Source organism: Carettochelys insculpta, chromosome 17 (assembly GCF_033958435.1).
Source record: "Carettochelys insculpta isolate YL-2023 chromosome 17, ASM3395843v1, whole genome shotgun sequence".
Lineage (NCBI taxonomy): Eukaryota > Metazoa > Chordata > Testudines > Carettochelyidae > Carettochelys > Carettochelys insculpta.
In genome coordinates, this window is record NC_134153.1 from 2,788,235 (window position 1) to 2,814,769 (window position 26,535).

Consider the following 26,535-nt stretch of genomic DNA (forward strand, 5'->3'; position numbering starts at 1 on the left):
TCCATACTGTAGTATATACTGTAATGACACCTTTGGACTACAGAAACAAGCTATCAGAGCGTCATCTGCCTTGTTGAAATTCCACTACAGGGACAGCTGGATCTAACTATTAGAGAGATGAGTGATACAATATCTGACCACAGTAAAAGCTCTTACTAACCTTCTCCCCAGCCCCACCCCCATCACTGCCCAGAAGAGGAACAAATGTATTGACAATATGAGCTTACAGCTAGCTCCATAACTGTTGTAATTGGTACCAAATCATTACAATCCTTTGAAAACAACATTTAAAATCCCATTGGCAATTTAACAGGACATTAGAAGACAATAACACTAATAGCAGAACCCAAATACCTGCTTAGGACCACTCAAGAAATTCACTAGGCAGATGTTACTGTATGCAATGCATTACCAAACATCAGGGAGCAACACCACTGAAGAAGGGCTTGTACAGAAGTGAACTTTGCTCTGGTAGGAAGTCTTAACAACGTAAACTACTTGTGTTGTGCTGTGAATACTTATACTTCGCTTGGCTCATGCATATTACTTGCAGTTGATGCAGTGTCTTCAACTGTTAATGCATAAAAATAACACTGAAGTTCAGACAAGCATGACAGACCCCTTTTGATCAGTTCAGTTTAAACACGTGTGAGGACACCGCCAGGGCAAAAAGGAAAAACTTTGCCTGAAAAAACAAGCGTTTTCCCTCTGAGCGTGGCTATAGCAAGACAGCTTCGATCTGCTAAGTTCCAGAGCACCAAACCCAGTTCAGAAGAAGAGGATTGAAACCACACATGCAGGTTTTACAGAATGTTTATTTTTCCAATACCACAAGGGACATACAAGAGCAGGGCCCTTGTGCAGACCAGCTTTAATCTGTACCCTACAGCAGCCCCAAAGGGTACAGAGCCAGACTGCCCCAGCTACGCTCCCTATCTTTGGTAAGTAGGTTTTCATACCATCCATTCAAGACTTCACTAATACCGCATTTCAGTTCACCCCTGTCCCTCTGACTGCCTTTTCACAATATCAAGCTGCCACATGGGTTATGGGAAAACCATTTGGAGACCAAGAAGCTTGCGGCAGCCCACAGATTTTATACTCCCTACAGCTCTCAAACAGGGAGGTCTGCAATTAAAAAAAAAAGTCAAGACAGAGGTAGGTAGAAGATAGGAAGGAGTAAGAGAAATCTGTTAAATTAAATGGCAGATTTGCTTCTCCTCCAGCTACAGCAACCTCTTCCCAAGAGACAATTACTCAAAGGAGGAAGGTTCGATTATTCTGCTCCCATCAGTTCTGGACAGGTAAGGGCTTTCACGCCTTTGCACTGCAGCTATAAACACTGTTTGTGGAGGAACTGCTACAGAAATATTTTTTAGATGAGCGAGGAGCAAAATACATCCATGTCAGCAAATCAGGGCAGGGCAACCTAGAGATTGCACTTTGCAGCCCGTCTGCCCACAGGAAAGCCACCTAGGCAGAAAGGGAGAGTCTGAATCCAGAGTGACCCCTTCGCATGTTCAGCCTCACATTAGGCAGCACAGAATACAGTGGCTGTGACTACAGACGTGGATTAATAACAAACACCACTTTAATGTAATACTGCTGCAGAGCCTGAAAAGAAAGAAATGAAAAACAAAAATACCAAAAACAAAAAAGCAACAAAAAAAACCCCTTTATGTTCTATGTACATTACATCCATTTACAGAATTGGCCAGTACTGTGTACAACATATAAATACATGATCAAACAGATGCATAGAGGATACTTACAGGAATCAAATAATCCACTTTATACATCCAAGAATGAAAAGTTAAAATATTAAAAAAAAAGGGAAACACCACTTAGAATGTAAAATGACCATCACGCACAGATTCATAGCCAGATACTTGCAGGTGGTCAGATGCTGGCATTGCAAGGTTCACGCTGTAGGACTGTAATATGGGGAGGTAAATCAGCCACACTAGTAAACTCCTAGGAACCCTTCACTTCTCATACAAGTTTGTAGCAATATTTGGCCAGAAGAGGCAGCCTGGTCCAGTTCAGTCAGGTGCACACAGTTCCACAGGCCACACATCTTCCTTCAGCCCAGTGGAAGGCACTGAAGCTGGCAGCCATTGTCATTTGTTTCTTCCATTCCCTTAACAGGCTCCATCCAATATGCAATCATCCATATATGGCTCTTTAGCCACCTGCCGAGGGTTCTATTGGTTACTTGATTCTGCTGTAGCATTCAAAGTACTGCACAGCTACCACCTACAGAAGCTTCATGTCCACATTTATGGTACAGAAGTACTTTTTCTCCAAATGGACAGGGAACGGAGAATGGAAGACTGTATTCTGCTCTGCTAAGACATAGCTAGGACTAACCTAGCTCATCCTTAAAAACAGAGAGCACTCTATTTCCAGTTCCTCTGGATGCACAAGTTTCCTTTAGAAAAGATCCATGGATTCCAAGAACAAACTGCCTCTCAGTCAGTGATAGCCTCAGCATGTGCGCTCAGAGCACAAATCAACATTTCCATGATGGCATTAAGCAGAAGATTGCTCCAGTAGGGCACAACCCACAGATGGGGAAGTGTAATTGTGAATAAGAACAGGTTTTGCATTGTGAATTTTAGTGGGAAGGCAAATCAACTCTCACCAAAACATAAAGTGTAATATTGTCTCTATTATAAACAGAATAATATTTTGTGTACAGGTTTTAGAGTAAGTTATTATCAAAATACACACACTAAATAATCAATTTTTTCCCATGGCCATAATTTATTATCTCACCACAAGGCACAATACACAAAGTTTTGAGGGTCCTATACAGTCATCATGACAAAATGCCCCACATCCTTTACACATAATCATGGCTTTAAGGCTGCAGGAACATTTGAGTGATATTTCTTCAACGCTGTTGCTATCAGCAAACATCTGCACAGACAGGGATGTACTATGGTTTGCAGCAAAGTTCGCTTTGTGGCTTAGCTGCATCACGCTTCCAGCAAGACTTCTGGGAAAGGCTGAAGTTGTGTTGGATGAATAATTAAAGCCGGTTGAATTAAGATGCAGCTTCGAAAGCTTCCCATAAAATGCTTGTTTAATATTGAGCTGAGAGGGGATGGAAGAAGGCTCCAAGGGCTGATTGAGTCCTTTTCCTGGTTCTCTTGGTAATTTGAAAAATGGCAAGTCCATAACAAAGGGAACACTCTGCAAATGCTCCATCAGTTCCACAGGGCTGTGTGGAACATCCTTCCTGTTCTTCACACTACCTTTGGCTGGACCTCCACAGGCCAGTATATTCTCATTTTTTATTCCTCCAAGGGTGTTTGCATGTTGTTTTGAAGGCCAGTCTTCCCTGGCAGTCAGTACTCCTCCAGATCTAGCGCTCTTACTTAGTGGAATCTGCTTGCTGGGGGATGCAGTTCCCATGGTTGCAATGTCCTCCAAATCTCTTGGGTGATGTAATCTAACAGCAGTGTTGCAAGAGAAACCAGAACCAAAGAGCTTTTTGTCCTGGACACCAATGTAAGTTTTATTAATTGAGGCGCCACCAATCCGATTTGTGCCAAGAGAGGTGGCACTTGGAGCTAAAAACGGAGGTGCTGCAGGTGGGTTTTGCTTTCCAGGGTTTTCATTTGTAATAGTATTTGTTAGTGGATTATGCTGTGGGATACCATGGACCAGGGGCAACTCTTTCTGATCTTTAAATCTACAGGAAGATGATGATCTTTCTCTAGGGCCCAACTCCCTAGGTTTCTGAGAGTCACTCACCATACTTGCCATTTGGTCTGGAGAGCTCAAGCTAGGGCCAACTTTGGACAGCTTTTCTGGAAGATCTGGTTGATTCTCCAGGCTTTCTATATTGGACAGTACTGTCCTGGAATTAGATGGTTTTTTCTGATGATCTCTTAAAGTACCTGGGGAGTGAAAATCATCACTCCTGTTTAGGTCACTTGTATTTATTCCCACATCTTGGGAAGACTCTTGGTCAAAGCCACAACTGCTACTTCTCTTCACTTGTAATGAGTGGTTTTCTGATGGCCTGTCCAGAGATGACTCTGTGATTTCCAACTTGATGCTGGCATGTGATACCGGTAGAACCTTTTCCAAAGAAAGGTTCCCCTTAAGTAACTGCATCACCAGAGGGTTGTTGGCTTCAATAGATGATAGAGGCCTAGTGGAGCTTGGTGGCTTTTTCTGACTCTCAGAAGTTTTTTGAGGAAGAGGTGTATGCAGTGCCCATCTCTGAGGCCGAGACACGTTGCTCGCCATTGTTACTGATGGCAAGTTCACCGTGTAGGGGAGACTGTCAGTTTTCACAGAAGAGGCAGATCTAATCCCTTCATTTCCCTCAGTGTTGTGCTTATGGGAGGCATCTCCTTTTTCTATAGCCTCCTTCAGGTGGACATCCCTGAAGCAGAGATCCACCTCCACATTCTCATCTGTTAGGTCAGCTTCAGAATCTGAAGCAGTATCTGTTGTTTCACTATGTGTACTCCGGATTTCGTCATCGCCATTTGTCTTCAACCTTTGTGTCTCTTTCATATGCTGACATAAATTTTCTGTGTCTGCTCCTGATGGTCCCTCCCACAGTTGTGGAAGCTTTTTAGGGGCACCTATTCCATTCTGAACAGATAAGCCACCAAGTGAAAAAGGTTTCACCAAAGACCCTTTATTCTGTTCTCCATTCTGGCATTCACTTTCATGCTGTTCCCCTGTCTGTAGGTGTGTGAAGGCATGCAACTCTGAGTCCATATTCTCCATTCCAATAGTATTCATTTTTGAATCATGATCAGTTACACATTTTCCTCTGGGTTTACTGGAGCCATTAAATCCCATTTCAATTTCTGGCTCATGTTGCTCCTTAACATCAGATGGTAATTCTGTGGTAAGGCTAGAATTACTAGAGCAAGTTTCCTTTACAGGAGAATTACAGTTCAACTCTATGTGAGTGCCAATATCTTCATTTCTTGGTACAACAGTAACATCATCTATGAAATTAACTGCAGACCTCTGTCCCTGAGAACAAAGCAAAGCATTCTCAGAAAGAACTACGCAGTCTTGCTTATTACCCTGCCCCTCCCGAGAGGGAATCTGAGGTGTGTTTTCAGTTCTTACGTCATGGAGGAGCTGCTCAAAGTTGTCCTCCTGCCCCAGAGAAGATGAAGGATCAAAAGATGGCCCAGTCAAAGCATCACCGAGCTGGCTGTTAACTAAACCATCAGTATGTTGAGCAACATCTTCTGTTCCACCTGAGAGAACACCTGCAGCACGTTCAAGAATGAAGGCACCCTCACCATTAGGAGTGTAGGGGTCCTGTTTTGCAGATTCAGATAAATTTATTTTAGCTACCTGGACAGCTACCTCAGCAAAGTTACTCTTTTCTCCTTCTACATGGAGAAGCGGCAGTAATTGTGTTCGCTGTAGATCTGACGCACACCTTCCATGAGTTCTCTTTGATCTCCTGTACTCTGTATGGCTACTGGATTCTCCTCCCCCACCTCCTTTATCGGTGCTGTTCCCTCCTCCTCCTCCTGGCCCACCCCCACCTCCGATGGAAGCTGTTGTGGCCTCTCGCTGGGCTCGGGCTTGCAGAGCACGAGCTTTAATGTCTGCGAGTGTTCTGGCACCAGTTCTGCCCCGACCAGGGGACTCTGTGCTGGGGATGATCCTGGGGCATATCTGGTAAGTGGGCTGACCCTTAACCACCCAGGGTGGTTTGATACGTGAAAGTTGAATCTGAAAAAGATCAGAAGAGAAGATGTTAATCTCCTATCCTCAGAGAGCAAACTATTTTACATCTGTTCACTGAAATTCAACATTTAGTTGAGATTCCTACAAGTGATTTTTGCAGTGGTAGTGCTGCTGCCCTTAGCCTCTTTTAGAGGATTTTAAGAGGTTTCTATTTAAGTTTCATATCATGACATCTTTCATAATCCACTTGATAGGGAGATTATCTGTGTAATTACCTACATGACATAAGTACTGAATTGATGGCTTAAATGCTAGCTGAATCTGGACTCTGGAGAAGAGACAGTTTTGATTTCTGTCAAGCATGATCCATTCTAACTGAAATTATTCAGATAGCCTCCTGCTGCCAAAAAGGGGGGAAAATCTTCACTACATTAAATCAGCCCATTGCAGGAAACCCACATCTGTCTCCACAAAACTACAAATGAGCTGTGTAATTTAAACAAACAGACTACTCTGCATCCTTGTACAGGAGACTTTGGAATACTTTTCCATTTACTCTCTGGCTGTCTAAACACACTGCAATAACTTGACCTTAGCAAGCGTTATCAATGACTTCCCTTCCCCTCTTTGAACATGACAACGTGACATTTTCATATTACTTTGGCACTACTGGGCACAAAGTCCCTAATGTAATAGGCAGGTACAATTCTCTCTCCTACCCGGATGGGTGGGACTTTTGGTTCCTCTTTAGTAGGCTGTGGCTTTTCTGGGTGAACACTTTCAATTGTGTTACGAAAGGACTGACGATCTTCAAGCCGGGGCTTCTTTTCGGGGAAGGAGGTGGAGGCAGCATCCTCAATGCATTTCCTTTTCTGGTCTTTTGACTCCCGATCTAAGTTTTCTTGGGGCAAACTGGGAATTCTGTTTACAGATGCAGCTGCAAGTGATAGATCTTCCATTGTACTGTGCAGTCGGGAAGCCTCTGGAGAAACCAGCAATTCTGAATTCTCTGCCTTCAATGATGCTGCTGAAGAGCCTGCCAGATCTTCTCCTCCCAAATCAACCTCAGCTTTAGTCTCTTTGTGGAGGGAGGAATCTGGTCCCATGGACGCAATCTCTTTAGGGGTCTCAGTCAGGTCCGGCCCACGTACTTTATACAGACTCCTCCTTGCTCTGCATCGCAGATCTGGCCGAGAGCGTTTCTTGAAGTGTCCATCTCGCTGACGTGTGGCAGGACCATGCTGTGGCTTTGCTGCTTCTGCCTGAACAGACAACTCAGTCCTGTTCTCAGCATCTTCTTGCTTTGAATTCTGCTGGTGTGATTCTTCTCTAGTCAAACCCAACCTGCAAAGCAACCACAGAATCACAAACATCAGAGCAAGTTTGTTAGGTTCAATTTCATCATAAATTGTAATTTACACTGTGTACTACTGGAGTAGTACATGGTGCATTACTGATTACAAAGCAGATGCTCATCAAAACCTCACTCAGTCCACAAAGAAATATCTTGTGTATTCACTACTCCTGGTAATTGTTACAGTGAATAAGGAGAATTAAGATCCACAATCTAAAATGAATCTATAATATTACTCATCTTGGAAACAAAAAGAATCCAATTTTAGTAGCTATTCCCTTGCAGTGATCATCTGAATGATTTGCTCCATAAGAAGCACTCTAAGGCTACGTCTACACGTGAAGCCTACATCGAAATAGCTTATTTCGATGTAGCGACATCAAAATAGGCTATTTCGATGAATAACATCTACACGTCCTCCAGGGCTGGCAACGTCGACGTTCAACATCGACGTTGCGCAGCACCACATCGAAATAGGCGCTGCAAGGGAACATCTACACGCCAGAGTAGCACACATCGAAATAAAGGTGCCAGGCACAGCTGCAGACAGGGTCACAGGGCGGACTCAACAGCAAGCCGCTCCCTTAAAGGGCCCCTCCCAGACACACTTGCACTAAACAGCACAAGATCCACAGAGCTGACAACTGGTTGCAGACCCTGTGCATGCAGCATGGATCCCCAGCTGCCGCAGCAGCAGCCAGAAGACCTGGGCTAAGGGCTGCTGCACACGGTGAACATAGAGCCCCGCAGGGGCTGGAGAGAGAGTGTCTCTCAACCCCTTAGCTGATGGCCGCCATGGCAGACCCCGCTATTTCGATGTTGCGGGACGCGGATCGGCTACGTGTGCCCTACTTCGATGTTCAAACTTCGAAGTAGGGCTCTATTCCCAACCCCTCATGGGGTTAGCGGCTTCGACGTCTCGCCACCTAACGTCGATGTTAACATCGAAATAGCGCCCAACACGTGTAGCCATGACGGGCGCTATTTCGAAGTTAGTGCCGCTACTTCGAAGTAGCATGCACGTGTAGACACGGCTTAAGAAGAGTTGCTAATTATGGAGATGCTTCTGCTCAGAGAGCAGCTAGCAATCAAGGGGAAGTTCCCCATCCATTTGCCTTGAGGACCAATGAGATAGAATGCCTTACTTTTGGCCATAGTAGTCTTCAAAGAACTTCTCTTTCCACTGCTCCACCCTCTTCTCTTTCTCCATTTCCTGTCGGATTCTAACCTGCATCTCATGAGTGAATTCACCTGCAGACAAACAAATGCAAGAGAGTCATTACTATCCACAGCCAAATCACCAGTTCCACAGCACTCAGAACAAGCGCAGTAAATATTCTGTGCTTGCCAGGGAGGATACTTCCAGCACAGGGACATTTTTTACCCTTTGAGATTCTAAACAACCTCATGGGATATTCTTGCATGTTGAAATACTGCTGGTGGTTAAAGCTCCCACTTCGCTTCTCTGAAGTGAAATAAATTGAGCCCCTCTGTTCTCTCCAGAAGGACACTCAGCTATGACCAAACATTTATGCAGCTGATGGAAAGTGTCCCCACGCCTTTGATGAAATTCTGGCCTCAAGTCAATGGCAAAATTCCCACTGACTCCAGTGGAGCCAGACTTTCAGCCCTAGAGATTAACTATATTGCAAGATATGACCACCATCTGATTACATCAATCACGTAATTTTCTTTGGGTTGTGATGTGACTTAAAGAGCCATACATGATGCCACAGGCCACGTATACCAACCCATTCAGACAACAGGAGTTGTGACTAGCAGTGCACATCACAATGCTATGCTGTAACTTCCCTCCGTGGATAATGAGGGCACAAATTAAAAGGTTCCTGGTTCATATTAATGTAGCGCTGTCTGAGAGGACTACATTAATGTGATCTAAGAACCACTTCATTCATGTCCTCACTGTCCACATGGGGGAATTACAGTGCAGCGCTGCAGTGCTCACTCTTATTCACAACCATGTATTGTCCTTTAAGGGGCAGTGTAGACACAGCCACAGAGTCATTCCTTGTTCTTGTGCAAGAAATTCTAGTCTTCATTCCTTTAAACATATTTTTAGCCCTCACAGTTGTACAGAATACCTTCAAAATGTAAAATTAGTGTAACCAATGCAGGGTTTTTTTGCCCTGAGAATTCAGAGCCTGAAACAATAGTTTTGAGAGGTATGAAATTCTTAAACTCATCACACTGAATTCTGACACTGAAAATCTACAAGCAGTGTTAATTACCTAAACACGACTAACAGTAGCAGGAATACTGTACTGCATTTACATGTTTATACTTGATTTTACATTTTGAAAATTACCAAGAGCTGCCACTCAGTTAACATCCTTATCAATGAGACCAGGGAGCTTACTACAAAATTGGTGCCCAGTTTGCTGCAGACTACATGGCAATTTAGGTTAGGGTATGACCACCAATGCAGATGCATTCTCCTTTCCTACAGGGCATTTACTTTACCTGTTTGTGATGGGAAAACTGGGGGAGGAATGGGAACGAAGAAAAGATTAAGCGCTGATATACCACAGAGATGAACATAGCAGAGATGCACAGATTAGAGCATGGGTTCTCAACCTGATTCACAATCAGGCCCAGGGATGTCCTGATCACCCACCTGCTCTTTATGAACAGATAGGGAAAAAGTATCAAACATTTTTTCTATTGTAATATGAGCACTTAGGTTTCTTTATCAGTTATTTTTCTTTCAATTTCCAATAATCCAAGTTAATAGGGTACAGCTGAGTAGTTAATTTAATAATAATAAAGAGAGACATCTTGAAAGTGCCTAACCAAAAACCCCACAAAACAACATTTAAAAACCCTATTAATAGGCACTATGGCAGTAGGTGAGAAAAGTTACATTAGGGATAGATTCCTGTCCTTGTCATCTGTCTTCCCTCTTCTTTCCCCTACTTTAGAGATTATAGCTTCTGTACACTGCAGCCACGAAAGGGCAACATGATCATAAACACATGATCAGGTCTCAGAGCCATATTCTACTCAGTTGAGTCAATATTTGAAAGAACTCACGACTCTATCTGGCACTTCGTTCTGAAGGCCTAAGAAAAGTGTAAGTTAAATCTTAAAAAAGGCAGTACAGCCAAATGGACTCCGAAGCTGGTACGGAATCAAACTTGACAGTTTGTTTTTGTTCTATCAAATAAGGTACACAGCAGGCTTCTCCCCATTATTCAAACCAGCCAATCTACCCACCATCAGCCAGTCGCTCTCTCCAGCTCTGAGCAGCATGGGTGAAGAACTCATTATTCAGAGCACTGCCACTGAGACGCATGAGCCCATCTGCCCCAGCCTATGGAGGACAGAAGGAAAATAGTTGGAAACCACTTGCAAAAGCTCTTTAGGAACAGGTAAGACAAGAAAACAAGCAACGCACAGTGATTGTTGTGTGCCTGTACCTGTCTGTCAACTTCTGGCAGGAGGAAGAGGAGCTGCTGTTGGAAGTGTGGGGGGAGTGCATTGAAGGTTCTGGAATTTATCAGGGCTCGGAGATTTGTGTTGACAAGAATGGAACCAGGTGTCTCAAAATCTATATCCTCACCTCTACTTCGCTTCATTTGCCCTGTAGTTTTCAGAAAAACAAATAAAAATAAAACTATTTACAGACAACATTTCATAAATGAAGGTTCTGATGCACAAGGGCAAGTTACAAGAGAACAGGCTGTGGCACTCCAGAACAAAAGGAAGGATTTCTCCAACATCTTTAAACAAATAATTCATGTTCCACTACATAACTAGGAAACATACAGAACGGAGAAAGTAGATGGCTAGGGTTCTGAAATGAGTGCCCTTCTTCGACAGCTCGATTTCAAATACCATAAATCAGCTGCTTTTGAAACCACCACCCCTCTGTGGTCCAGAGTCCAGTTCTCAGAATACCTGCATCACAGCACACACAATATTCTTGGTATGTTTCAGAACCATCCTTTCCAGGGTTCCTGCATTCAGACCACTTTGGACTAATATATTGGGGCTAGTGACTGCTCTCTGCACTTTCTATGCTCATGAGGCCAGTGGCATTAAACAGGCAATGCGTCTCTATGCCTGCACTTTTATGATACAGTCAAGGTATGGGACTAATGAGTTTCCAAAGGGATCAATCTCCATATCACCTGGCTAGACCATGTATAGAGGGGAGGAATTTGCCTTATTTCTGGATGCATCGTGTATTGACTCAAATGTGCCTTACATATTACAGTATCACATGGATAAAGCCATGCAGCATTGTGGAACACACACAATGAATAATGATAAAAAATAAACTTCGATCATGATAGCATTTGTAAAGAACACGTGTTCACAAAGTCTTGGAAAGTAAATCTCTAAAACTGCACCCTGTGTAAGTGTGCTCTCACATACACACCCCTAAGGCCCTGGATGCTACATTTCAGATTAGGTAAATAGCATCTAAGAGGTCCCAGCCTCCACACAAAGGACAAGAAGACAGTTGTATGACACTGAGGAGCTTTGCCATTGGCAGAGAGGTTGAGAAGAACAGAAGTCTCGGAATCACTCCATAAGAAGGGGACAGACATGAACATATCTGATATTTGCTTTAGTTTTTAAAGCCAGTTCTTACAACTTTATTCACAAGCACTTACCAGCTGCTGGCTTCCGGATACCTCTCAGCAGCTGCGGAGGATCCCTGCTGACTTCTGTCCTACTGCGCATGCTGGCACTACACAGTGCCAGAGAAGAGCTGCTGCTGCTGCTGGAAGTGCTGCTGCTCTCTCCATCAGCATGCCTTCCTGTAAAACCTAAAGGCAAAGCCATTGGCCACAGATTTATGGATGAGTAGCAGAAGCTCCATGGGGAGAGGTTTTCACACATGATAACGATCTGCTTAAAACAGACCCACTTTCAGATAAACAAAATTAGATCATTTCTCTGTTACTGACAGTTCCGACTGGGTCACTGATGATAATACTATTAAATACAATTATTATCCAATAAGGCAGCATTGCACAAATTAATTAGAATCACCTATATGTGTAGTGAGCACAAAAAAATCCGTTCCCTGTCCTGGCCTGGGAAAAGCTTGCGTGGATAGCAAAAGTGCGGAAGGGCCATGCCATACCAGGCCATGCAACTGGCTGAAAACAGGTAAGATGCAACAAATGCTCACCTGAGGCTGACTCCATATGTGCCCCATTTACTTTTAGTGGAGTCAAGACAACTCGGGGCAACATCACATCAGTCTTTTTCTTTTGTTTGCTTGTCTGCGTTCCAGAGAAAAAACAAGACAGACTATTTAGCATGTTCAAGTGCATGTCGCATACCCTCACTTCTTCCTAGCTGAGTGCAGACACATAAATCAACCTGGCCACCAATGAGCTACCAGACAAGTATTCAACTATTACTCACTTATTAAACTTATCTTTAACAGCAGAAAGCCTTTCACCTCCTCCACATGCCCACTCACCCTGGAACCAAAGCCTTATCAAACAGTTCTCATTTTGCTGCAGCTTTCACTCAGACTCATTGCCATGCCATAAGGTACCTCTGTAATTCTGACCCTGCTTGGGAAGATGGCACTGAGGTCTCTCCAAAGCCTCTCACTACCACCCAGAGTTCACTTGGCACTGGGATGTCCCAATAATAAACACTCCTGGCTTTGCCCCTTCTCATTAACTGCACACTCACCCCTACCTGTGTGGCTGTTCTACAGCTCTCTCTGGAAGTGGAGAGACACTTGCTCTGAGATTCAGTGGAACAGGAGGCATTAGAAGAGGTTTCATCAAGAGACACTGGAAAAAAGAGCACATGATCAGATTCTGAGGAAGATGCTTGTAGTTCAATATTAGTATTATTTGACACTTACCGTCATTATCACCACTCACAGTGCCAGCTTCATTGGACCCACAGCTTTCTGCATCCATTGCATCATCCAGCTCCTCACCCTCTGGCACAGACAGGTTCCGAGACCACTGCAAGGCATCCTTCTAAAAAGGCCACACACAAGGGGAAAAAAAAAAAAAAAATCAATCAATAAGACTAGTTGCTTGCTCCCAAGTGAGAGGCAAAACAACCACAACCACCACTCCCCAAACCCATTCCTCACGCACACTTAATTAGACGCATGTTGTGCTCCAGGGAGGAGAGCGGCGAGATGCCAAAACTTCAGGCTTCTGGCCTGCGGTGCAGATACTTGCCACAGGCCAGATCAAATTACGCCAGGGTCCCAATCTATAAACTCCTCACCCCTGAACTAGTTTGGACAGGAATACACATATTAATGGCTACCATTACACTTCTCAGAAATAAACTCAAATATAACATAGCCAAATTATGACACTAGGTTATAGGAACATTAATCCTATGTTCACAATAATTATAAACCAACAAAAATTTCAAGCTAGCATTAATTTGAAGTATTCATAATCACATTAAGTGCCTCTGTATCTTTTAGCAGTACAACTGTGATACACTGCAGAGAGAGTGTGTGTGTGTAAGAAAGAATTATGGAGCTACAAGTCGAAGGTTGTATGAGATAATGTTTAACCCACAAAGGGAGAAGAACTCATGCCCTGATATCACATTTCACATATACATTAAGGTCAAAAATCCAATGATCTTCCATAGCTAAATACACAGAGCAGTGAAGGTGAGCAGTGGGAGGAAGAACTGGTCTTTCATTTATGTGCTAAAAGGCAATTTTTACTGCCTGCAGTCAATCCTGCAGTTTGCCTAACTGGGCCCCTCTGTCCCATCACTTGCTGGCAGCATCCACTGATTTTGGTTGGATCTCAGACTGCCAAAATAGGCAGCAACAGTAAAGATTTTGCAGCTTTCACTTTATTTTTTTTTAACTTCCATATTTTAATCCCTTGGTATGTCAACAGATTCAAACTCCTAACAGAACAGGAGCCAGCACAGCTCATTTTAATTAAGTTAACCCCCATGCTGTCCCTTCTGATAGCAGAAGTGAATGACTGGTATGCTCTGTGGACCCTTCTCATACATGTAACTCAAACACACATGAGAAAAATAAAACAGTTTGCTCATAATTGTTGTGGGGTATTTCTTAACATACCAAAAAAAATCTTTCTTGAGCTGAGAAGACACTTTTTATTCCTAGAGATAAAGAGCCAACAGGGTTAACCAGTTTCAGAAAAGCCATGCTAGTGATATTCCTTTTAACTGATTATACCCATGACAAAAATATTTTGGACTGCCATCTGTTTTCAAACACAGAATGTCACATTAATATGAAGCATCTTTTGGAGAGAGGTTCACAGGCACATTCTAGAAACTGGGAGGGAAAAGACGACTATAGGAGCAGAAGCATGTTTTGCTATATTTCAAATAAAAATCTCTCAACTTGTTCTAAAAACCCCAATTCGAATAAAGCCTCTTTAAACAGCAGATCTTGACTTTTTACAAAAATTCAAGAAACAAAAATATATAAATTTTTCTTCCTTTTTCTCAGTTGCAAAGAAACTAAGACTAGATAAGGGAGAGAATGAACTATGCACAGACTGCTGTCAAAGTAACAAACTGAAAAACACCTTTTTGTTAAATTTTCAGTATTAAGGGTCACTTGTAACTACTGTCTACACAAACTTTCAGATAAACGTTAAACGCATACTGACTTCATCCCTTAGATACTGATATACAGTAAGCACCCAATCACGTGAACAGCAATGGATAATGCATTTCATTCAGATAACTAGGAGTTCATCTAATGGAGAGGGCAGGAGCTATTCAGCAACCTTCCCCAGAGCCAACGACTCACTCTTCTCACTTTCCTTGCAGTCATGGCCAAGATGGAAGAAGGGGAAATTTGTTTTTCCCCCATTTAATCACCTCATACTATGACTGGAGAGCATTCCCTGTACTGTCATAGGTCCAGTGAAATCCGATCCCCATAGATGCAAGGTACAGGACAAAGCACAAACCATTTGCCAGGATGACCACAACCTTCTTTGTATCTGTGGTGGTGGTACGGCCTCCGCTGTCATGGCCCTGTTCACTTACTTGCTACTGAGGTCTCACTGCACTGCTGCTGTAGCCAATCAGCAGCAGAATGGCCTTACCCACAGTCAGGGGCTTGTCCTCCTCCTCACCTTCCTGACCTGCGCTCTAATATGCAAACCTTCACATTAGCCAAATCCATTTCTTGTCTCCTACTAGCAGACAGATGAGGGACAAGAAAGAGGTTCACGTAACAAGATTTTGGGTGATCAGGAGTATACTGTATAAGGGCAATATATGATTTTCTTTATTTTGATGAGGCTCTATCCTTTACGATTGCATGAACTAAACAGTAACATTCCATGTCCTGGAAGAAGAGAGTTAATCTTGTTGTGTAATTTAAGAACCACAAAAGTTAAAAAACAGAAATTTATTATAGCTGGCTTATAGGCACAAGAATCACTGTGTACAGAATTATGAATCCAAGAGATTCTGTTTTGCGTGATGTTACCAAGGCAATATACTAAACCCATACCGTGATCGCCTATGACAGATTAGCATCAACAGGAATATGTAACAAGTTAAACTCACACTTTGTGCCCAGCCTGCAAGACAAGTTCACAATTACCTTGAGTGTGAAAAGGCTGATACGTCCAGGCAATTTGTAAAAGAGTCCATCACCTCCCCTGGAATTGGAATGTAGCATGGCATTGAGGCACGCCAAGGGAGAAGTGCCACTGACACCAGAGAGAAAAAGGGAGATGAGAATTAGATTATATAAATGCCAATTTTTAGACACGATGCAAAACCCAATACGGTATTTTTTTTAAATCAGAGGTAGGTAACAGAAGGGATGGTGATGAGACTTAGGAGATGGTATCTTAACCACTCACAGCATTTTATGGCTTTCCTATCTGAGCTGCTTACCACCATGGCACATTTTAGTGAGATAAGTCTCTGATCATAGGAAAGCAGCATTTTACACTCAAGTTCAAGCCATTCAAGATAATTTTTAGAGGTTTATCATGTGAGATCTTTTCCCTCCCTCCCTCTCTGAATTCTTAGCTGGGCTCTTGGGACTAAGGAAGCCTTGCAAAAAAACCTTATCAATAAAATGTTTACCAACTCAAATATGTCTGAAATAGTTTTATTGCAGCATACATAACACACAGAGAATACATGCTAGTGTGGTGTAGCATAAAGAGTTTACTAGCACTCATTTGGGATGGCACACAACTTATTGGCTGGTTGTCATTTGTAAGTAAGCCAGCAACCCATACTCAAGCTGATGAAACCTTTGTGATACACCGCACCATCAGATTTTCCACATACATCACACATGCACATATAAAACATTACCTCTAGAGCCTGAAAGGGACGTTATTAAAGCAATGCAAGAGTTCAGTATTATTAAAACAGAAACTGAATATTTACTTAAGTGCAATATTTCAGTCTGAAAAGCTCGAATTACTGAGTCAACTTCTCAAACTGAAAACTGGGTTTAGAACAACTTCTCAGTTAACCTTAAGTGTGTTTTGCTGCTAGTCTGCTTTTTGGCATCTATTTGCAAGCCTTGGAAGTAACCAGAGTTACCATGTGTCATTTTTATATACCACAGAAAAATCCCAACTACCACTCCTGTAAGTTACACATTATTTCTCCCTCTGACTGAGCAGAAGGCTGTGAGTAAATTACCAGCCAAAGGACACCAATTTTAGGAAAAGAAAAGGAGTATCTAATTGAAACTGTACACAAGAGGGACATCAAACATTCACAGAAGCTACAATTTAGCCATGAAATTGGACTCAACAACTCTACTCTTGCATAAACCACTGGGGACCATTACTTTGCAGATCTTCGGGAAGATAGCATTCCAACATCTGAGTGTTTTCTAGAATCACGGTGGCATTGGTTCAGAACTGAACTAGCAAAATGTTACTTCCTTAAGTCCCCCATTTAAATATTGATGAGGTTAAATGCCATCTAGCTAGACAATATCATAGCATTGGTGGTCAGTTTGTATTTTAATACTGATCCATTAAAAATACTTGCTCCTTTCAATTATACAGTAAAGTGGAAAAAAGCCATCTTTTTCCAAAGCAGAAAATTAAAAACTGGGTGAAGGGAAGCAGATATACCTGGAGGGACACATCAATCCCTACAAAAACGATTAAGCTCTGAGGAATTTAGTGACCCAACCCGACCCAACCCCCTGCCACACACACAGAGCACCTGGTTTTAAATATCTATTTTGACAAATTACCAATCAAAGCTAGGAACATAACAAGAAAATCTGCATTAGTGAAATCACAACCTATTGCTGTCAGTATTAGAGAATAGCCTAGTGCAACAAACCCTCAAACAGTGCAACTGCCTCTCTAGGTAAAAGGATTGATCAAAGAAAATAGGTAAGTGGAAAGTGAATTAAATACTGATTAAGAGAGAAGGAATATGGAGCTTTTCACTTTAAGGCTATCCTTATTCCACTCTCCATAAAACATGCTGTGAAACCATCACCCAAGCCCATGCCCACTATAAACCTAGTTGTTAGGAATCCGGCGTATGGAGTGGGTGTTCTAACAGCTCTGCTATCAAGGGAGCAATGCATGCTGGCATAGTCCCTCTCTGAACAATGGTAACTCCTACACATTATACCCCTGTCTGTGAAATACAAAGCTGCTCGCTACCCAAACCATCATGATTGTTTCATAATTTCAGGGAGCGTGAGATGAGAAATAAGTTAACATTCTGAACTGCTTCAGTCTCAAAGGGATTATTTACCTTCTGTAGTTATACAGCAGTTCAACAGTGATACAGGCAAGATGGTGAAAGACAGGTCATAAAACAAAAAGAGAAACAGAGCACAGTTAGAACACCACAAAGTTAAGATTCAGTATGTGAGCCAATTAATGCTAAACTGCCAAAGACAGCTTGATGTACTAGATGCAGTCAAACTTGGGAACTTACATCTTGTAACCCAAGTTAATAAATTTGCAGTTTGATGGCTAACAAAAAATCTGCTTCTGACCTACAAGATATTTTGTGTCGTCTTTTTCCTAGATTCAACAGAAGCAGATAGAAATTCCAGGAAACTAATTTAAAACAAATACTTTGGGTTCCATCCATCCCTCCCTCCCTGTAGCCTACGTTCTTCTGCAGGTTCTTCTTTAGGCAACATATGTAGTGATGTATATACATCAAGGGCCACAAAAAACGCTAGCATTAATACTGTAGTGTGACAGAATAGAGTGTATAGAATGAGCAGTACACTGTATACTTAAGAGAATCTTCTTGACTCCAGGAAAGGAGCAATCTCTGCTTTAGAGGTGAAGCTCTGAAGAGGACTGAGTTTGACTCATTACATAAACACAGGCACAACACCAGAAGACCAGTAGTCATGATTCAATTTGTAGAAGAAACACACAAAGGAGAACCATTTATATTAGAGGCAGACTTGAGGATGGGATTTAGAATATCGTCCAAGAGTCCTACAACTCCACCAAAAGGCAGAGATGTTCACTTTGGCTATGTTTACATTAGAGAGTTTTGTCGCGAAAACTGGCATTTTGACAACAAAACTTGAAGAGCGTCTACACACAAAATGCATTTTGTAAAAAATGCCATGTAAATACTCTGTGGCCCCTTTTGCCAACAGAGCGAATCAAAAGATCAATCTGCTTTTATGTGTAGATGCAATCTGTTGACAGCAGTTTTGTCGGCACATCCCTTCTGACAGTAACTTCAGTAGACGGGTGCTTCTAGTGTAGACATAGCCTCTGTGTTTACAAAACGCTGGAAATCCTCCATTATCAACTGTTAAAAAAAAAAAAGCTATTATATTGTTACCCCCCAAATTATTGAGACTACAGAGAGAGAGAAAAAGAGGTGGATTAGAGAAAGGAGGAGAATTCTACTAAGTAATCCAGTCCTTTTTATCTACCCTCCCACATACTCCACACACTTTATTATAGAAAAGAAGATCAATACTAACCTCATTTCCTTTAGTCCCTCAGCCTCTATGACCTGTAGAATCTGTTTTGGGGTCATAGGAGCATCAGAGTAGTTTTCCAACACCTGAAGAGATAAAAATACCAAAGCTTCTTGCTACATTTTCTCTTCACATTTAATTGTTTCTTGGGTTGGGATTCAAATGCAAGAATCTCTCTGCTAAAATTTAGTATCTCCACAAGAAAAGTTGCCGCAAAATTCATGTTAACCCAAGAGCAGATTATGGTATAGATGCATGATCACCACAGTTTTTCTAGGGCTAGAAATAGCTTGCCCTTTTTTCTCATCATGTCTCTAATTAACAGTACAATTGCGCATGAATGGGCAGAAGGGGAAAGCTGGGGAATTAGGCACTGATCCCACACCATTAGAATTAATGGATGCTTTCCCACTGACTTCTCTAAACACCGGATGAAGCTTTTACCACATACAACCTTTAAAAATATGTAACAGTCACAGGACTCCACTGAAACTGATGTTAACATAGTAGATATGGATTCTTTGCTCTTTGGGGCAGAGACTCTCTCTTCATCTAATATGTTGTAGGTGTTAAAAATAATAATAACTAACAATAGCAACATTATATAAACCAACAGTACACCCTCAGCTGGAACACTATTTTCTGATCGTTCCACCTCAAAAAGAATACAGAAGAAACTGAGAGGGTTCAGAGACTGGCGACAAGAATGGTTATGGGTATGGAAAAATTTTTAGCCCAGAATGATTTCAAATATTGGAATTGTTTGCCTCAGAAAGAAGATGAGTAAGAGGCGATATGGTAGATGTATAAAATGTATGGTCTAGAGAAGGCAGATCAGGAGCACCTTTTCAGACTTTTAATACAAGAACAAAGGAACATTTAAGTAAGCTGAATAATAAATTCAAAATTACAAAATACAATATTTATTTACATAATACTGAATTAGCCTATGGAACTCTCTGCCACGAGCTCAGCAGGATTTGTAAAAAGACTGGACATATATGGGAATAACACAAATAACCAGAATTAGAATAGTAAATATTAAAAATAACAAAACTGCAGAAGAGATGTAAACCCCAGGTATTTCAGGGCAGAGGACAGCCTTAATTTGGATTTAAGAATAAACTTTCCCTAGGGACAGGTTACTCCATAACTGTCTATTCTGCAGGATTTCTTTTAACTCCATCTAGAGCAGTTTACGCTGGGTACTGTCAGAGACAGAATACTGGCCTACAGGGACTACTAGGCTGATTCAGTAGAGCAACTCCAATGTAAAATACATTGCACTACATGGCCTAACACACCTGAGAGAAGATGCAACAGATAAATCTGTCTTAGATATTCATTGTAATCATTTTATAAATTCACCTAACATAATGGCCACAATGACATGCAATTCTGACTTTGGTAGTGACAGTACTTTACACAAGTTAGCCACACGATTCTATTTTTCAAGTCAACTAGTACAAGTAGTAAGCAAAAAAAAATGAACGCCCTTTCTCTATCAGCAACATCTAGAACTGAGTCACTGCCGCATCATGTCAGGGACCAATGACTGCAGTCTCCGTTCGAAAGGTAAAGTAGTAGGACTGAGTGCAAGAAAATAATGTAGGTCACCATTTCTATCACCCTCACTTCACAGCCGCCAAATGAGAAAAGTTCAGCTTGAACAACACCCTCCTGTGTCGTACAGCAAGTTAAAGTCCACCCACATATCTCAAGAAAAGCAAAAATCAAATTAGACCCACTATGTGATTTCATGTAACTAAAATGCCCAAAAATATTATATCATTAGCTTGGCTTGGGACCAGAAGTTTGGAATTGTGAAACCTATGGTTAAATACAATGGAAACTCCACGGGAATCTAAAACAAATTTCCAAGAAATAAAGACATACAAAAAGTCGTACTGGATCAGCTCAATGATCCATCTATAGCTTAGTAACCTGTCTTCCCACAGTGGCCAGTGTCTGAAGTTTCAGAGGGGGAAAAAAGGGAATTTTTGAGTGACCCAGCCTCAGCTTGTGACAGTCACAGGTTTAGGGACACCCAAGACATAGGCTTGTATCCCAACCATTCTGGCTAATCGCCATTGATGGACCTATCCTCAACAAATTTATCTAATTCTTTTTAAAAACCTAATTACAGTTTTTGCCTTCCCAAATCCCCTGGCAACCAGTTCTATGGGCTGAACTTGTGCTTTGTGAAGTACTTCCTTATGTTTGTCCTAAACCTGTTGCCAATTTCTTTCACTAGGTTTTGTGTTATGTGAAGGAGCTAATAACACTTCCTTGTTCACTTCGTAGACAACTATCACATCCCTCCTCAGGTCTCTCTTCTCTAACCTCAACAGCTCTGTCTTTTAAATCTTTCTTCACATGGAAGCTGTTTCATACCTCTAAATGTTTTTGTGGCCCTTCTCTGCATCTTTTCCAATTCTAATACATCACTTCTGAGATGGAACAGCCAGAACTGCAAGCAGTAAGATAAGCTATATTTAAATGGAATACATCATTTTTATTCTGGGGCAATACAGCCCCGCTACAGTCTCCTGCACTGATCAAGTTATCTTTGGGGTACAATAATTCAGTGCTATCTTTGGACACAGTCACCCACATGAAATAGGCATCTTATGTGGGGAATGCATCACTTAACAATTAAATGTGAGCAATATGAAACATTTATGTTTCCCAAATCAAGAAAAAAATGTCACAGCCCATAATGCATATGGAAACACTGAACTCAACAACAAATAAATTTATTGTCAGAAATAAGAAATCCTACCCAGAAGAACAATTCCTACCCCCCAACTGTACTAGACTCATGACCACTTTTAAGTGTCAGAGCTGGAAGACAAAGCATCCAACAAGATTCTCTCATTCCTCTACCTACACTGAAAGGCCCTACATTCAATGGCTGATTATGGTAAGATATCCTGGCTCCATTAGAAGCCATTAATGAAGCTCTGAGCATTGGCCAGAAGGAATGTCTTTGGATAAGACAATACTTCCCTCAGAAATCAAATGTGATTTTTCATAATATTTTCCACTTCCTGTCTGCCTAAAGATCATTCATGAACCTTTATGCTAGTCCTCCAATTACCCTGCTACTAGACTTATTCAATATTCTTGTAACTCTGTGTACTCCACTGAATCGCAAAATGTTTTTTTTTAAAACCAGAATTTACACCACATCACAGGAAGTGCAAAAAAATACTTCCCATTCATGGAGGCACCTAATTAAATAAAAAAAAAAGAGTGACCGACACTAACAATTAATCAAATTAAAAGCACTTTGATTGGGAGTGTGGTAACGCCTAGTATTAAACAAACATCTATTTTCAATCAGCATGAAAGGAGCCCCGCAACCCAGACATGCTAGGAAAGACTTGGTCTCCCTAAGTGGATAACACAGTATAAGGCTAAGCCAATGACACACCAGAAATAGAACAAAGATGAAGCAGGGGTTTAAAGCCCTCAGACACTTAATTCACCTGAGGAGAGGCCCCAACCAAGAGGCAGGTTACAAATGAGATCCATGAAAAGATTCACTGGACCAAATGCCAGCAAGAATTAACTAGCATGGATACTATGCCATTAAATGACTAAAAGTGATCTGCCAAAGTAAAAGAGTTGCAGACTTCACACAGTGCTTTTTGAACAGCCAATAAGTAGCGAATTACGACAGAGGTCAGTGTGTTGGGTGGTGAGAAAAGTTATGTAAGCAGACTTCAGACTGGTCTACATGAGAAAGTGAGGTCAATCTAGTTACATTATGCAGGGAGATGTAGTTAAGCTGGTTTAAAGTCCTAATGTGGACAATGCAAAGTCAAAGGAAGAATTTTTCCTTTAACCTCACTACTCCATTTCAGAGAGGTGAATTTACTACAGCGATAGAAGTACTCCTTCCTTGGTATAAGTGTCTACATTACAGTGGCAACATTTTAACTTTTATTGTAGACATAACCTTAGTCTTTGCCCCAACTTGGGATCATCTGCAGGCAGAGTAGCAGAGGTGACTATATTCAAGTATTCCACCCACAAGACAAGAACCCCAAAGGAGCTGCAAGATGAAATACTTCTAAGCATGAACCTGTCACTGTGTCTTTTCCAGTTGCAATTTTTAGCTTGAAGAGCAGGAGAAGAGTGAAAGTCAAATGAGCTCAAAAATAATAATCTTTGTACAATGCAATCTGCCAGAAGGTAGAAATTCCCATATGAATAGCTTATATATGTAAGTGATTCCATAAACAAAATACAGTCAACTTCTGGAACTCATTGCAAGAGGTTGTTACAAAGGCCAAAAGTATAACCAGGTTAAAAAAAAAAAAAAGAATTAGATATGTTCATGGAAGACAGATCCACCGTTACATATTAGCCAACCGTGCTTTGAGTGTCCTTAAGACTCTGACTGCTGGAGGCTAAGACTGGACAACAGAAGATGGATCACACACCAAGTGCCCTGTTTTGTTCATTGCCTCTGAAGCATAAGGCATTGGCCATGGTCAGAAGCCAGGATACAGGGTGAAATGGACCACTGTTCTGACCCAGTACGGCCATTCTCATGTTCGCTGCCCTGCAAATCTCCTCCTGTGTTTTCAAGCAGGTCAGATTCAGGAAAAGCTAAAATGACTACTAGAACCCACTGGACACTAACCCAGATCAAATGCCCACCTCTCATTAAAACTACATGGTCTAGTACATAACCTTGACACATAAAACATATAACACAAAACCCCAAGATGCATTTATTTCTGTAGATGCCAATCTACTACACACAAAGTATGCCCTTATTACAGTAAAACAATGACCAAGTGTCACTGGCGCAAACATAGCTAAGAAGAAAAAACTAACTCATTCACTAATATCCATATGGTGATGGCAGCATCACTATGCCTCCCCTAGTCACTTGCATATACATGCTTACAGATTTTATTTTTTCAAAGTTTATTGAAAAGAAATTTTGGTTCCCGGAGGAAAAAACAAAAACAAGCTTCTTCCAATTGGATGGCATTAAAAATTAGACAGCAGCATGATAAAAACACATAAAAAGCTGAATAGTAAGAGAGGGAGCCGCTACTTGACTGCTTTTTTGTTATAAAAAGCTGAGTGTGCCATTTGCAATGTGACTATTTTCCTACTTCATGAGTTGAAATGGAGAATGTTATGAATGGAGACTTACAAATATGGGTATTAAAGGCATCAACTGTTCAAACAATAGGTGATGAGTTCAATCAGTTCATATCACCATGTCTCTTTCTCCTCTTTAAAAATATTTTATTGTAGTTTATTGGTGGGTTTATATTTTTATATTTGGTATAGACTTGAAAAAAGTCTGTTTACATTTTAGAGATGACATCTGGATTCCAGATTAAGATCTGATCTTAGTCCTTATTTAAAAGCCAGGTTTCTCCAACTTGAAGGTGGCAACAGAATACAGCAGGACTCCAACAGGATGGTATTAATAAACATAAGCAAGCAGGTATTTATTCTAGAAATATGCTGTTTGAAACAAATTTTTAAAAAAACTGATGAAAATATATGCCACAAGATTCATCACACAGATACTGGATTTGTTACCATGAAAAACATACTTATGACCAAATGAAAATGTTGACCGTGAAAACACTACCCAAGGAAAGCCATATGGTGAACAGGAGAGAGATATATGTTTTTGAATATGTTTCGACATGATGCCCTGTACAATAATCTAGCTTCCTCATATTAGTGGCATCAGGGAGAAGCTTGTTGCCACCAAAGACATCTCTGACAGTAATATTTTCTAGACCACAAGTCCAGCATTCCTCTGCAGACAGGGAGATTTAAATAAATCTGAGAAGGTAAAACAGAATAAGAAAATGGACCTGACAAAACTGACAATGGTTACCAAACAACCCAGACTTTGCTGATCTGTATGTAAAATTGACCCAAGCAGAAAAATTAAAGGTTGTCTAACCAAACAGTGAAGGAATCATCTCAGAGCTTGTCAGTGCCAAGTCAGACTATCTATCCATACCATTTGAGAAGATACTTTAAGACAGATATGGAGAAATCTAACCAATGCTTACAAACTGTTGACGGTCTCTCCGGAAAAATACTTTACCTAACCACTGTAATTGGGTATGTGTTTATACTTTTTTCCAAAGAGAACACTCTCTGTCTAGAAGACCTATTCCCTCCTTTTGGTAATATGGATGAGCCTGCATGAAAAGATTTGTTTCAAATCCTCTTTGAAAGAAGTCCCCTCAAGCTTGGTGATAGGGAAGGGAAAATTATCTGACAATAGTCCCTTCTCCAATGTAATATGACCATCTCTCAAGATGATGCTGTAGAGGGTTTCTGAAAGCACTCCTCCTGTAGTTTGGAATGAAGACCCTTTTGGCAGTACAGAGTGTTCATGTGTTAGGACTAGAATCATTCCCTTTCTTTTTCCCAATCATATACTGAGAAGAGAGACTAGTCAGTTCTCTTTTTCTCTTGAGGGATTGAAGTGAGAAAAGAATCAGGCAAAATTATAATAGTGGAACCTGTGACTTCTACCTTTCTATAAAGGAAAACACCCTGTGACCCTCATGCATCTGATGAAGCGGGTCTTTGCCCACAAAAGCTTATGCTCCAAAATATCTGTTAGTCTATAAGGTGCCACAAGACTTCTTGTTGTTCTCAAAGCTACAGACTAACACAGCTACTACTCTGATACCCTGTGATTACATCAGTGTGTCTGTGTGGAGGGTGCTATTGTTCTCTAGAAGTTGCCTCCTCTCTTCCCCATCTCTTACTGCAGATAAGGAGAAGGTTGCTGTGTCTCTCTGTTCTTGTAGGGGAGACGCAATGCCTAGCAGTCACTACCCTCCCCGGTTATTGGAGGTGGGGAATTGGTTTGTCTATAGGATGCTTGGGACAGAGACCACTTCTTTATTTCATTGGCACAACGGGTTCCTGAAGCATGACAGGATATCCTACACCCCACAGTAATACAAATATTGCTCAACAACAACAGGAGGTATTTGTCAGCTCTCCCTTTGCACCAGATCCCTTCCACTCACAGGGGAGTGGGGGTCCTTCCCTACACCAACACCCCAGGTGACTCCACCAACCCATGGAACAACCGCTTCCCAAGTTGTACTGGGAAGCCCCCCACAAGCCTGGGCCCCCCATCTGGGAAACACACCAACTTCCCTCGGGGTTTTGCGGGGCAATATTCATTTCATCGCGAGAGAGGAGCTCTGACCCACCCCCCACAGCGCGGACACCCCTGTGTACTACTTTCCCCTCAGCACCCCCGCCAACACAGGCCCCTCTAGTTATGGGGGCAGGGTTCTTCCCCAGCCCCTGCAACCGCGGGGCCTCCCCGCCCCCATTCCAAGGGGGATCGCCCCCTCACCAGGCGGGCGGCCTCAGCCCACGTGCGCTCCTTCTTCCTCCGCTGCTTCATCTCCTTCATCGTCCTCCTGCGCCGGGACAGGGGGAGAGGTAGCGGGGGCACGGGCGGGGGTTCGGAAGCGGGAGCGAGCGGGGCGGGTGCAAACCGTTAGGTGGGGGGCGGGGCTGGCGCGCA

The 26,535-nt window shown here is 41.9% G+C and overlaps 1 protein-coding gene across 2 annotated transcripts; it reads right to left on the bottom strand.

Moving 5' to 3' along the window:
* Nucleotides 1-797: 797 nt before the first annotated feature.
* On the bottom strand, nucleotides 798-26,535 carry ASXL1 (ASXL transcriptional regulator 1). Of its 2 annotated transcripts, XM_075011910.1 has the most exons (12): nucleotides 26,362-26,535; nucleotides 18,984-19,066; nucleotides 15,621-15,729; nucleotides 12,900-13,020; nucleotides 12,728-12,825; nucleotides 12,204-12,297; nucleotides 11,680-11,835; nucleotides 10,477-10,640; nucleotides 10,274-10,370; nucleotides 8,185-8,290; nucleotides 6,405-7,029; nucleotides 798-5,730 (listed from the first exon to the last, which is right to left on the bottom strand). In XM_075011910.1, the coding sequence occupies exons 1-12, from the start codon at nucleotides 26,419-26,421 to the stop codon at nucleotides 2,770-2,772; spliced, it is 4,674 nt and encodes a 1,557-aa protein (XP_074868011.1). In that variant the 5' UTR covers nucleotides 26,422-26,535; the 3' UTR covers nucleotides 798-2,769. The 2 variants fall into 2 exon arrangements, with proteins under 2 accessions (XP_074868011.1, XP_074868010.1); XM_075011909.1 differs by lacking the exons at nucleotides 18,984-19,066; nucleotides 26,362-26,535 and adding an exon at nucleotides 17,774-18,800.